General features: G+C 38.0%; 1 protein-coding gene across 2 annotated transcripts; it reads left to right on the plus strand.

The window, feature by feature from the left end:
• Positions 1 to 329: 329 nt before the first annotated feature.
• On the plus strand, positions 330 to 13,954 carry RCHY1 (ring finger and CHY zinc finger domain containing 1). 2 transcript variants are annotated; one of them, XM_074272698.1, is made up of 9 exons: positions 330 to 886; positions 2,360 to 2,479; positions 2,737 to 2,852; positions 8,117 to 8,195; positions 10,198 to 10,242; positions 10,348 to 10,406; positions 10,515 to 10,541; positions 11,767 to 11,887; positions 13,318 to 13,954. In XM_074272698.1, the coding sequence occupies exons 1-9, from the start codon at positions 779 to 781 to the stop codon at positions 13,456 to 13,458; spliced, it is 816 nt and encodes a 271-aa protein (XP_074128799.1). In that variant the 5' UTR covers positions 330 to 778; the 3' UTR covers positions 13,459 to 13,954. The 2 variants fall into 2 exon arrangements, with proteins under 2 accessions (XP_074128799.1, XP_074128800.1); XM_074272699.1 differs by lacking the exon at positions 10,515 to 10,541 and having other exon boundaries at positions 10,348 to 10,427.
• Positions 13,955 to 14,399: the final 445 nt, after the last annotated feature.

Genomic DNA, 14,399 nt, shown 5'->3' on the forward strand with positions numbered 1-14,399 from the left:
CCAAATAGGTACAGTGTCACCAAAACCTAAAGCAAATGACAATTTCAGGGAGATAAGTACACAGAGAAGATGATTTTTTTCTTTCTTTTTTTTTTTTTCCTAGTAGGGAAAGTTTAAGAGGATAGAAATTCCACGACCCTCAAGAGTAATCTTGAGCAGGGGAGGTCACATCCCCTCTTCCCCCAGCCCTATCCCAAACCCCGCCCAGGCATTCTCTCTGCAGTTCTTGCTTCAGTCAAAAAAAGGGGGGCGGAGTTTCATTGGTTGAGAAACTAGGACCCAAATCAACTTCCCGCGCATGCGCTCTCGACAATCCCTGTCAAGAAAAGGGGGCAGGGTTTTCTGGTTCGGAGGCTTGGGTTGGCTCTTCCGTAGCTGCGCGCAAGATGGCTCTGCAGTTTCAGCCATTGCTTTCCCAGAAATACGAAGTTGGGGGCGGGACTTCACATACCTCTAATGAATGGGATAGGTGGGCCGGCTCTCGGTTGCTTTGATTACAAATTCACACTTCCAGGGGAGGCGTAAAGTCTTACTAGCAGAATTCTACAGGCGGAGCGAAACGGTTCTTACTTCTTCCGCCGAGTCTCCCCGAGAAGCGGAAGTAGGCTATCTGGGGCTGGGTCACGTGCCCCGCGGCGCCTCAGCCCGACGCGGCTGCGCGGCCGGGCCGTAGAGGCAGCTGTGCCCTAGAGTGACCTCGGCAAATTTCTGGCTCCAGTTCCGGCTCCGACTCCACCGAGGACTCGGATCTGGTGCCGGGTAGGAGGAGGAGCAGGAGATGGCTTCGGCAGAGGTTACCGCGGGGGACGAAGATGGCGGCGGCGGCGGCGGTCGAGTGCGAGGGCGCCGGGGCTGCGAGCATTACGATCGCGGATGCTTCCTCAAGGTGACAGGGGCCGGGGGGAAGAGTGGGCGAGCTACTTCTCCAAATTGGAGGGGAGGGATCTCTGTGGGCGAAGGCTGCCCCTTCTCTTCCCTTCCCTTCCTCCACATCCCCCAGCGAGGGTGCGATCTGTGCCGGGGAAGGCCCGTGGGATCCCTGATGTTCCAAAACCAAAGTTGGGGGACAGGGGTGGAATAATGGTAGCGCCCGGGTGTGGGGGAGCCGTGCAGAGAACTGAGGAGGCGCGAGGTTTGGCAGCGGGGGAGGGCAACGCTGAGCATTTATGGAGCGATTGCTGTGTGCAGGGATACCCAAAGAGCTCCAGGAGCTCAGTTTTCTAGTGCAGGGCTGGCGATGGACAAGACCAATCTGGACAGCCAATCTAGACCCCCCGCAGCGTCTGTCAGTGACACCTGTGTAGCACTTGTGTAACACTTTAAATGCTTAGGAATATTAACAAGGATTGGAATGATGGTGTGGTTATTATTCCCATCCTACAGCTGGGGAAACTGAAGCGGGCTAATGCCAAGTGAGCTGCCTTGGGCCACACAGCTCCGTAGTGTTTTAAGGCTAGATCAGGACTTCCTGCCTGCCTGCCTTCCTTCTTCCTCCCTTTTTCCTTCTTTCTTCCTTCCTCCTTCCTTCTTTCTTCTTTCCTCCCTTCTATAGTAATTTTCTGACTAGTTGTCCAACTTTTTTATGGTCTGGGTGCTGAGAACTTGGAAGCTACTTCTGCTTTGGGGCCTGCTGATGGCTTGCCTGGGCGTTGCCTTTGCTGGACAGGGCTCCACTCCAATGCTATTGGGGCAGACCTTTCCTGCTGATGTTCTAAGTTATCTTGGGCTGCAGAATTGTTTCTCTCGGTCCACTTGTGGGTTCTGCCGCTCTGGAATTTGTTTGAGGTGTTATTTTAAAGTTGTTGGAGGGGAATTTGAGAAGACTCAGGCAAGCCCTGTTATTTCTCTGGCATCTTGTTTCTGTCCCAACCCCTTTCTTAATGGAGTACATTCCAATTGAAGTTTCTGAAATTATGTTCTATAATGTGCCCATTTATTTCATAAGTTAGATCTGAATTAAACTTGGTGTATTTGTTCAGATTTAGAACGGATTAATCTTATTGAAAGGAGGGAGCCAGTGTGCAGAAGAAGTCTTCCAAGCTGATAGTTCTGGAGAGCATCGTCATCCCAAAATACAAGAAGTTTTTAAAATTTAGCCACATTTGCTATTGTTTTTTCCAGGGCACATATGGTTCCTAATGACAGAGCATATATTCACACTGGTATTAAAAGGTTGGGAAAAGTCCAAGGAAAATGACTAATTTCTCAGGGGTGGGATACGCCCCTCATCTATAGTTTGAGGGGATTTCCAAGGTCACAGTGGAATTCAAATACAGACTTGCAGAAAGTTGCTTTTCTCATGGGAAGAAAAAAGGAAAATTTTCCTTTAATATATTGAAATCTTTTCTTTTCTGGACAGACTCCCTGCTGTGGTAAACTTTACATCTGCCGCTTATGCCATGATAATAAAGAAGATCATTCCCTGGACCGGTTTAAAGTAAAAGAAGTACAGTGCATACAATGTGGAAAACTTCAGAATGTAAGGCTCTATTTATGATATATTCCTCTTTTGTAAACATTTTAATCCTGAAATGATTTGAAAGTTCTTAAAGGATTATGATGTTTTTGTGTGAAGATGTACTTTTAATCACAAAAGTAAATTAGTTTCTATGCAAATCAAAATTAGTTTAAAAATAGTAATTCACTTTGACAAGAACTAGTAATTTTGGTTATTAGAATTCTATTTCAACATGTTTTGGTAGATTTATTTTAATTATTTATATCATTTCCTCTTAGGCGCAAAAGACTTGTGAAGAATGTGGTACTGTGTTTGGAGAGTATTATTGTGATATTTGTCATCTGTTTGACAAAGACAAGAAACAATACCATTGTGAGAAATGTGGAATTTGTAGGTACTGTATGTAAATTGTCCCTTCCTCCATTATTTTTAAGGTCATCATTTTAAAAATCATTAATATTTTAATTTTTTAAACTTCTGCTGTAAACAAATTCTTTCAGGCCAAACATTAAGAAATAACTGAGGTTAAATATTTTCTATAGTTTTACGTTTTTAAATAAGGTATATGTATTTATATTTCTATATCTAGCTGTGTAAGAAGCATTGAGAAATAACTGTTTTGAAGTGATTTTATTTCTCACTAAATATTAAAAATATTTAATTTCTGTGGTACTTTTCATAACCAGTTTTTAAAAAGCACTCTGCCTCTTAATTTGAAAAATAATTAAAACTAAATGGTTTAGAATTCTGATTTAGCATAGAAAGTCATAAAACTTAATAATTAGAATGTCTCTTAAGTATATTAGTTACTTAAATATATAAACAAGTTACTTTTAAGTTTGTTGGTATATACTCAAACAATTCAGAAACAGTTCAGACCTTTTAGAGTGATTGAGCTAATGATGATTGATTTTGTATAATAATAGGGAAAATTACAAAGGGTTTTGTAAGTAATCAAAATGAACCAAATGTAATTCACTGAAGGAATAAGTCTTTCCTCAAACTTTTCCAACCAGGGGAGTCACTGTGAATTGAATTAGATCAAACATTTGAGTTTGCTATTTTTCCCATATATTTTCTTTACTTTTGAAACATTGGAAAGTTTTACACATTGGAAAGTGGAACTTAAATCCTCCTTTTCATTGATAACCAAAAAATCTTACTACTAGGAAATTTTTGTTTTCCCTGGTATGTTTTATACACGTAATGTGACTTTATAATGTTTAGCTAATGTACAGTATGTTGCAAGGAAGCTGTTACTATAATTTTTGAACTCTTCAGAGACTGCATCATACTTTCTAGAATATCCCAGTAATGACATCTTTTATTCATGCAATTTGATTTTAAATTTTTGGGAAAAGCTACATGAATTTTATAGCTAGGGCAGCTTGATGTAATAGTGGGTAAAGTGCAGGCCCTGGAGTCAGGAGGACCTGAATTCAAATCTGTTCTCAGATATTTATTAGCTGTGTGATACCAGGCAGGTCACTTAGTCCTGTTTTCCTCAATTTCTTCATTTGTAAAATGAGTGGGGAAGAAATGGCAAACTGTTCCATTATCTTTGCCAAGAAAATCTCAAGTGGGATCACAAAAGGTCACAGATGACTAATTGACAACAACAGATTATATAGACAAATCCAGTAAATATTGTAGTAGATAATCAAGTTGGGTTAATTCTGTTAGAAAATGAGGCCAAATATAAAGTTGCAAAATTGAATTTTCTTAATGCAGCTGTGAAGCTAATTTGCCTTCCTTCAAAAATCATTTTCCAAATTGCCTTAAACATGATTTTGTTGATAAGGATTCCCAAATAGAATACTTTAAAGAATCACATTTTATATAGTTGCTTCTTGTAAACTTGCTAATTGTTGTTTTTTCTTACATTTAATTCAACCTGCATATGTTACTTGTAGTTCTTGCAAGTAGAACTTCTCTGGTGAATATAAAACATTTCATGGCCCAAATAATTCCAATTTAGGTGGACTTTTGAGTAGATCATTTGAGAGACCAGGCATCTGTGGAGAATGTGATTAAAGACCAGAAAGTAGACTAAAGCATGATTGAAGTTAAGTGAGGTACATATTAAGGGATTCAGCAGAATCATAGGCAGTGACAGCCTTCAGGCCTTGGTGGCAATCTTCCTATTGCCAGGCAGCTGGTGAAGAGGTGGGCACATGGGCACTATCCCCATGAATGTTTTTGCTGGTTGTCTTTCAGCTGCTTCTCCCCTCTCCCCCATTCCTCTGCAAATGCTCATTTGGTCTTGACCTAGCACATGCTATCAAACCAAGAGTGGGGGTAGCTAGGTGGCGCAGTGTATAGAGCACCAGCCTTGAATTCAGGAGGACCCAAGTTCAAATGTGGTCTCAGACACTTAACACTTCCTAGCTGTGTGACCCTGGGAAAGTCACTTAACCCCAGCCTCAGGAAAAAAAAAAAAAAAAGAGTGGTTTGTGGTCTCCTAATGATTTAACTGAATGTGTTTCCATACGGGTTCCAAGTCTTCTAGACTCTCATGCCTTGTACTTTAACTATCTTACCTTGCTGCTACTATTTCAAGACTAATGCCTTAAATGTTAATCCTTGTAGGGTGACCTTGTTTAAAGGGGAAATCAAGTTAGTCTGGTTTGATCTGTTCTTGCTGGAGCCATGCCAGCCCCTTGTAATCATAGCTTCTTAATCATCTCTTTGTTGAACCATTTTGGAGTTTTCCTAGGAATTGAAGTCAAGCTGGCTTTCCTTCAGTTTGAAGATCCTATTCATCTCTTTTGCCCTCTGAGTTGCCCTCTGAGTTTTAACACTGTTAAGTAGTTTTTTTCCTTTTAATATTTCCTTCCCTCTGCAATTATTAGTAAAAAGCAACTTTAACAGTTTTTTTTAAATTTTGAGTTCCAAAAATCTCTCCTATCCTTCCCTCCCACTCCCATAGAGAAGGCTAGTAATTTGATATAGGTTATACATGGGTAGTCTGCAGAACACATTTCTGTATGAGTCATTCTGTGAAAGAAAACACAAGACTTTAAAAAGAAAGAGAAAATAAAGAAAAAGTATCTTTGATCTATATATAGGCTCTACTAGTTTTTTCTTTGGAGATGGTTAACACTTTTTATCATAAGAATGTGCTTACAGTTTTTTACAGGACCATATATACTCATGTTATGCCCTTTTAGTTTCATCTTCTGCTACCTAGTCTTGCTGCCTTTTATAAATTTCTTTTTGAAATAGAAATTGGTTGGTGCATCCACATCGAACTTTTCCTGGTAAATCCCATTTTTTCCCCCCTCATTGACATTTTTTCTCTTTGTGTCTTTGGAATTTTATTCTTGAACAATATATTCCTTTAGGGCTGATCTCCCTTGAAACATTTTAATCTATAGAATCTTTCAACCAATCTTTCTGCTTTCTTGAAATCTAGCCATGTCAGCTTAGGCCCAGATTGCAGTCTATAGATAAGATAGTTTGCTATTTCTCTTTATCAACTCTCAAATTCTGGGACTGAAAAATGTTGATAATCTAGAATTGTCTCAGGGTTACCCCAATGGCAAATATGAAGGAGAGAATGGGGAATAAATAGCTGTGTCAGAGCTAGATAGATGGAGCAAAACATAAAGGTACTTAGATGGCTTAATGAATAGAGCACTGGGCCTAGAGTTAGGAAGACCTGAGTTCCTATGTGGCCTCAAACCCTTACTAGCTGTGTTACCCTGGACAAGCTGCTTAACTTCTGTTTGCCCTAATCTGCATGGAAAAGGAAGTGACAGATCATTCCAAAATAATTACCAAGAAAAACCCAAGGACAATATTGGTGTATTGTTGTCCATAGGGCAGTGTTCCGAAGATTTGGGTATGACTGAATGACAATAACTGAACTGTAAATTGGAAATTACAGTATAAGGGCTGAGGGAATATGGAAATAAGATGACTTGGGGATCAGTAGTGTTAATTTGGAAAATGTCAACTTTGAGCCAGTTCTTGAAAGGGTCAATTTTACTTGGGTTCTGTGTGAAGAAGGGCAATAACCAGGGAGATTTTTTACTTTCATCCTTATACAGTGTCTAGAGTGCTATGATCAATTCAGTGATTACTTACCACATGTTGTTTGCATATTGCTGATAACAATTGTTATGTATCAACCAAAGGTCAAGATCGGAAATGATTGTGTAAATAAGTTTCGTCATTATATCAAGCATTGTGTATGAATGAGATTTAGCTGAACATTAAAATTCTAGGTAACTTTAAAAGGGTTCATTCATATTACCCTGTTTTCCTTCTTTTCATATAGTACTTAAGAAGCATAAGAAGATTTGCAGATGATTTAGTACAAGCCCTTTATTTTACAGTTAAAAAAACTGAAGAATGGAAGCAAATGATTTGCCTGTACTTATACAAAGAATTACTTCTCCTTTTACTTTCTTTAAGATTTAGGCGATATTTCCTACAAGTTTATTTAGGAGAATAACTTTTACTCTGATTCATATCCTTGGGGACTTCACTAATTACTTCCCAGAGTCTGGAGCTATCCCTGAGAGAGCCATCCCTATTGGGCAGGGAAGCTTACATGGAGCACTAAGCTGTGAGTTGTGTTGGAGAAATAAGGAAATGTTTAAGGGGAATTTGGCCTGCTCAGCTGTACAGCAAAAACTAAGCCCATGAATGTCTGTTGCTCAGATAGATATCAGCAGTCCAGCATTTGAATGGACTTTAAGAGAGCTTTTCCAGCAGTATGTCTTTTTAGCACAGACTTGACAGGGAGGGGGAAGCTGAGTCCAGAATTGAAAAGGAGGAGTAGGGCCAGCTAGGTAGCGAAATGGATAGGCCACCAGCCCTGAATTCAGGAGGACCCCAGTTCAAATCTGGTCTCAGACACTTAACACTTCCCAGCTGTGTGACCCTGGGCAAGTCATTTAACCCCAGCCTCAGAAAAAAAAAAAGAAAAAAGAAAAGGAGGAGTAAATAAACTGCTTTGGGGAAAATTGCAAAGTTCTTTTCCTGACCTCCTAGAGCTTTCTAACTCATTTTAAGGCTGTTGTTTTATCAGTGTTGAGTGTAAGAAATGAAAAAGCAGGTAATAAATGCTTTTGATGAGCAGAGTAATGACCTCATTATACTATTCTGACATGCATTTAGTTAAATGGATGCATCACTGTATGTATAAAAGTAAAAAATCTTTGAAGCCTAATAGGAATAATGCATAGTGGAAAAACTATTCTAAAGTATATTATAATTATATGCATAATTATAATTTTCAAGTATAGTATAATGGAAACTATGAAAACACTATATAGGAGATTGAATTTTGGGTGATAAATAGACATTCTTGATAGGAAATTACCTTGATCACTAGATTTTAGATATTTCTTTAAATAGAAATTAGTTTGGGTTTGTTTCAGAGTCTTAAAGCTACTGTATTTTTGTTATAACAAAAGACTGTTGATCTCTTTATATTATTTTTCTATTTTTTATTCTATAGTTAGAATTTTTTTCCTTTGTAATTTAATTTTCATTTCTCAAGGCATATGGCTTTGAAAATTCAGGATTTAATTTGAGGTAGAATTTAAGTGATTTTCTTTAATGTGAAAAGGAATTTAAAAAATTGTGGTAATACTAACCTTAGCTTTTTTTCCCTTAGCCTTCATCTCTTTCTCTTTCTTTTTTCAGGATTGGTCCAAAGGAAGAATTTTTTCACTGTTTGAAATGTAACCTATGCCTATCCTTGAGTCTCGAAGGGCATCACAAGGTAGGTATAGAAATTGGTTACTTTTGGAGACTTAGCAAATTTTCAGAGTTTTGTATACACATCTACCAAGATTTTATTATTTGAGACTATATATTAAGAAATAGAGCAAAATCAGAGTAGAAATAAAGATAATTAAAAAAATTTAAAAAATATAAAATAGTGCCCCAAAAACAAATCCTAAAGCATCAGAACCCGCAAAGACAGAGTGAAGCAGTCTTTTAGACCAGGAAACTTGGAATATTGGCAAGAAAGGTCATTCTCACTTGTTTAAATGGGAACATAATCTAGGACAGGAAACATCCTACCAACCTCAGCAAACTAGTAAGAGATCCTGAGTCTGGTGCAGTGAATCAGGCAAACTCTGACACCAAGACTCCTCCCCATACCTCAGCATAGCCAGGGGACACTAGCTTAGAAAACTGCCACATGTATCAGTGTAACCCTGGTCAAACATGTAACCTTCAGCAGCAGATCACCAAAGTGCTTCAGGGTAGCCCTGGGGAAATACAGAAATCAGGATCCTGGGATCCTGGCTCAAGGCCAAGTAAACGGTCAATTTCCCAAGGTCTCCCACTACCCTCCTCAGATAAAACTTCATCTTCTCAGCCCAGGATCAGCCCTGTGGGCCTCAGGGCAACATCAATTCAGCATTAGGTAAAGAGCCAGGGCCTGCAGCTCCTGGCATGAAAAACTTGAGTGCTCCTTCCATCCTGGAAGCAGAGTTTAAATTCAAAAGAAAGGAAAAAGGGAAAGGCAATTTGATATAGGTAGTACATGTGCTACATGCCTACCATTTTAGGAAGTTGGAGGGGAGTAAGAAAAGTTTGGAACTCAAAATTGTCTTGACATGTAATGAGGAAAAAATAAAATATTTAAAAAACAACAAAAAAGAACACTTAGGGGACTAATAAAACAGCTAAGATGTCTACACAAGTGACTGCAATACAGAATAGATTATAAGGACATAGAGTTTGGGAACACATTACGCTGACACCTAGAGAGACAAATTCTTTGGGGATGAAGGTAGTAAAATTGGAGAAAACTTTGTGAAAGCCTTGTTCTAGATAGGATTCAGAGAATGGTCATATATGAGTTCTAGGGGTAATGGGAGAGAATAAAGAGGCTGTGGTTCAAAAAGGATTAAAAGATATTTCCGGCTTTGGGAACTGAAGGGATGTGCAGAAGTAAGAAACCAGGGAGGGGAAGGATAAGGAAGGAGTTCCGGTGTGACTTGAGTATGAATAAAGAAGGCATTTAGTGAGAAAAGTGAGTTGGTTGTGGAAGGCCCCAGATGCCTGGCCAAACAAGCTGTTATTTTAATTAGGTTGATAAGGAATCTTTGAAGACCTTTGAGGAGTGAAGTGATATGACAATTTATCTGATTGGAGTACATTGAATGGTTTGGAGGAGGCAAGAATCTGGAGATGGACTAGAGTTAGGGGGCCATTGCAAGAGTCCAGATAAGAGACTTCTGTCACTGAGCTCTATGCCTTTTTCTCTTTAATTTTTAAAGAAAACATTGCACCTGAATCCTCCCTAAACTTTCACCCTATTTCAGAGACCTTGTTACTCTTCAAGTCCCTTATTTTGCTTGTTATGACCCTGTACTTTTGTCTCTTTTTCAGCCATATCAAATTGTAATTTGCTAAGATCTTGGCTAAACTCTCTCTTCCCCCTTTTCTCCTTCCCCTCCAGCTTTCCTCTACAGTATCTTTCCCATGTATCTCTTCTTTTTAACTCAATGACCCTTATTCTCTAGTTCAGATCCTTCACAGGGGCTTTTCCTTTTGCTTTCTCTCCCTCCTTTTCACTTTTTCCTCTCCCTTTTCTATGTCTTTGTATATATTTCTTTCTATGTGCAGTTTATATTTCAATTTAGAGAAATCTATTTCCTCCTTGCTCTTATAATAGCCAATGGTTAACCTTTGCTTTTTTGATGGCTCTGAAACACTTTTGATCCACTGGTGGCTTAAAAAAATACTTTGTCTTTGTTTTTAAACAGTGCATCGAGAATGTTTCCAGGCAGAATTGTCCCATATGTTTGGAGGTGAGTTTAATTTTGTTCCTTCTTGCCTTATTTCCCTTGGCTTTGCCATACTTATGAATCTTTACATTAGGTTAGAGCTAACAGTAATACTTGCTTCCTTTGCAGGACATTCATACATCTCGTGTGGTTGCTCATGTCTTACCATGTGGGCATCTTTTACACAGGTGGGTAAAAGGACTGTTTTTGTTTTCCTATGAAGTATTAAAGAATAAGTCTCTTTTTAAAAATTGAATAAATTTTAATTTAATAAAAATAAATTTCTTTTCTTTCAGAACGTGTTATGAAGAAATGTTAAAAGAGTGAGTATTATACATTCTGTCAATACTACATTTAAGCAGTTTGATACATCTTGACTCTCCTGGGGCTCTGAGGGTGATATTCTACATCCTGAGAGAAAGACAGATCGAGATTGATTAGGTCAGGCTATTCCTTTATTTGTCTGGGACAGGCAAGTACACAGAACTCCGGCCAGTCTCTGTTCCATGCTTCCAGTGCATTTCATCTCCAAAGACTTCCCCTCATATTAAGACATTCTTGTTTTATTTTTGTTTTTTGACATATAGCTGTGGTGCAAGGAAAAGGTTGCATTAGAGAGCTGTTGGTAGCACTCATGAATCCTTCATGCAGAAAGTTTTCTAAATATGTTAGGTTATTAACAGCCTTAAAACTGAAAGGGACTTGCTTAATTGTTAAGGGAGCTGTGACTTTCCTGGTGAGAGAGTTGGAAGCTTGATCTCCAATTCCCAGTGCAGGGTTTTCTAGTATACATTCCCTGCCAGGTAGGAAGACTTGATGGTGAGAAGTAATCACAGACCTGATAAGAATAAATTCTGTATAGATAGAAAACAGATACTTAAATTTGGTGCAAGATGTGGAACTGAGAGGCATTTCAATTGTGAGAAGTTTGAGAATCAGCTTTGTGTGATTAAGTTATTATTTTGTCCTTTTGAAGTTATTGACTGAATAATTTAGTAAGTTTTATTACCAAGCAAAAAGAAAGGCAATGAATAACTCAGGTGTCTTGTATTGCAGCCAGGTGACAACAGTGCTGACCCGAGCCTTGAGGTCAAATTCAGTGTGAGACTTTCATTTAACTTCTGTTTGCCTCAGTTTTCTCATCTATATGCCAGGGAATATAATTGCATCTATGTTGTAGGGTTGTTTTGAGGCTCAAAATACATGATGATTATAAAATGTGTATTCCCTGGCACATAAGTACTATATAAATGTTAGCTTTTATCATCATTATTGTTGTTGTTATTATGTAGTTATTTTGTAGAAAAAGTTATTTTCAGAAGACTGAAGAAGAATGGTATAAATTATAAAAAGAAATACAGCAATGTGAGGAGGAACCTTTATCCTAAAAGTGGTTAAGCACTGGAAGAAGGCAGTTTGCAGACTCCCCTATCCTAGAATAGGTAGTTTGTGTATTAGGTGCCCAAAGAAAATAGGCTGGTCTAACTTTTGTTATAGACTCTTCCAGATCCTGTGTTGGTAAAATTATTTTTTTTTTCTTGTTTATAGAGGTTACAGGTGTCCATTATGTATGCACTCTGCTCTAGATATGACACGTTATTGGCGACAGTTGGATAATGAAGTTGCACAAACTCCAATGCCAACAGAATATCAAAATATGACAGTAGAAGTGAGTATTAAAATCATTCTTAAACTATTAACAACTATTGATAAAAAATCTTGCTTCTTCCTTCTCTTCTGAAACAGATGCTTGTGATTCTTTGTAAAGATTACATCATTGCTCAAGATTATTTGCTTTCTGACCTCTTAAAAATCCTTTTCAGAGTAATCTGACACATCTTGAGATTTTATTGATGAAAAATATAAAAAGGGAATAAAAGGAAATAAATGGCAGGATTTTGTCCCCTGTGTCCATAATTTATATTGCTAGGAATGACTGAAATATATGATCTCACTGTGTTTGTTGACTACACTAATAAATATTTTTTTGGTAGAACAAAATAGAGCTTTTAAAGCTCTTTCTCCCCCAAACAGACTCCTTGTGTATTTTGAGATATTTTAGGATTTTGTGATAGACTTAAGAGTCCTAACATAAAGATGACACTAGTTCCTCTTCTGCCTCCATCCTGAACTTTGCTGAATGGCTGCAAAATAGAATTATATGCTTGTGCACAAAGGCCTAGAACCTGATTTGATACATCTAAAGAACAAGCATTGTTTCTTGAAAGCCTTCTAAGGTCAGGAGAGACAAATTGATTTGATCAAAGGCACAAACATGCTGCCAGATTTGAATGTTCTTTAGAGCTTTATTACTTTTGATTTTTGTTTTGTTTTTAGTTGAATTTTTTTTTCTGGTTACTGAAAAAAAAATTCCCAAAGTCTTTTTCCAATTGTAATGGAGTTCAGTAAGTCATTTCCAGTTTTATTTATTCATCTCTTTTGGTGTTTAATGGAGTCTTGACAAGAAACCTCTAAGCTTGGTTAAAAAGGAAGTAGGAAAATTTTAATGGCTAAGTGTGAGGATATTCTATTAGTTTTTCTATGTAGAGGAAAGACAATACATCAGTCCAAAAAATCAAAGAGTTCTTGACATTTTGGTAGGCTGATGGTATTTTTGTGTAACTCAGAGCCAGGATGACTAGTTCCTTGTCTCTGATTGCTGCAGGACAAGTCCTTTAAACCTCCCATGAGCATATGTATCTCTGGACCTGTGGATGTGCAAATGTGTTGGAGTTTTTAGGAGTTAAGAGTTGCCTAAGGCATTAAGCCTAACTCCCAGAGTCACATGGCCAGGATATCAGAAATGGGACTTGAACCCGTGTCTTAAGCCCAGTAGGCTTCCTGTTCACTCTGCTATGCACCCTTGCTAGGATTTAGGCTCATTTTTGAAAAGATATTTTTAAAAGATAACTAAATGATCAGTTACAGATTTAGATTTTCTGAATTCATTATTCTTTGAAATCAGTCAGTGAGATTTTGGGACTTTCAGTTAAGAAAAATCTTCCAAAAGTCTTTTAGAATTACATTTGTATATTTCTTGGGGCTCATGGGAAGAAAATTCTATCCCTGAACATCTTTTTGATTGTTTTTTTGTTACAGATTCTCTGCAATGATTGCAGTGCCCGCTCTACAGTCCAGTTCCATATATTAGGAATGAAGTGTAAGAGCTGCGAGTCATATAATACTGCTCAAGATGGAGGACGTCGAATTCCTCTAGACAGCAGTGATCAACCTTGCTAGACTGCGTAGGGCTGCCTCAGAAGATTCACCATTGTTTCTTAAATAGGAGACGTTCCTTAGTATCTCGTTGGTATGCTGTCACAAACATTAGTGAGATGTTTGTGGTCATATCACAACATAAACTCCCTTTACAGGGACTAGAATTGTCATCAATTTTATTGTGCAAAAACTGGAGCTCTTCCATTGATTGGATATTCCTTCAATGTTATTTAGGACTCAGATGACATTCTGCTTTGAAATTGATGTTCATTAGAATGTATAATTTCCTTCCACTTCTTCTTAAGCAAAGCTATGCATCCAGAATCTATAAATAGTTCTTAATAGAACTGTGTGTAACATTAAAACTTTTATCTTAAGGGCTGTATTGTAAGACTAGGGTTTATCTTATTGTCTAAATAAACTTTAGAATTTTATAAAGCAGTCCCTTTTGAATGTTATAAATGTGTATTTTACTGTAACATCGAATAAAAAACACTTGGCATAGTCTGTCTTGAAAGTTTTTCTAAGGTCATTGTCTTAAGTCTGGTTACAAATATAACAGTGGTTAACATTCATTTGGGTTCATTTATAATTTAGGTTTCTTTTTTCAGTAACAACTAGGAGAGATGTACCTAAGTCCGAGCTTGTGGGACTTGCCCTTTGTTCTACTGCCCTTTTAATCTGAGGCTATATCTTATTTCCCATGTCATCCTAAAACTTTTCTTCTTTCCCCTGAAATCCCCACCTCTGCTGCCCACGTTGAAACAGAGACCTAAGCCATTATTTCACTGAGTTTGAAGCTATATGACTTTACTTTTCTTAGCTCCAGCTTCTTTTTTTTCCTTGAGGCAAATTGGGGTTAAGTGACTTGCCCAGGGTCACACAGCCAGGAAGTTAAGTGTCTGAGACCAGATTTGAACTGGGGTCCTCCTGACTTCAGGGCTGGTGCTCTATCCATTGTG

The sequence above is a fragment of the Sminthopsis crassicaudata genome, chromosome 6 (assembly GCF_048593235.1).
Source record: "Sminthopsis crassicaudata isolate SCR6 chromosome 6, ASM4859323v1, whole genome shotgun sequence".
Lineage (NCBI taxonomy): Eukaryota > Metazoa > Chordata > Mammalia > Dasyuromorphia > Dasyuridae > Sminthopsis > Sminthopsis crassicaudata.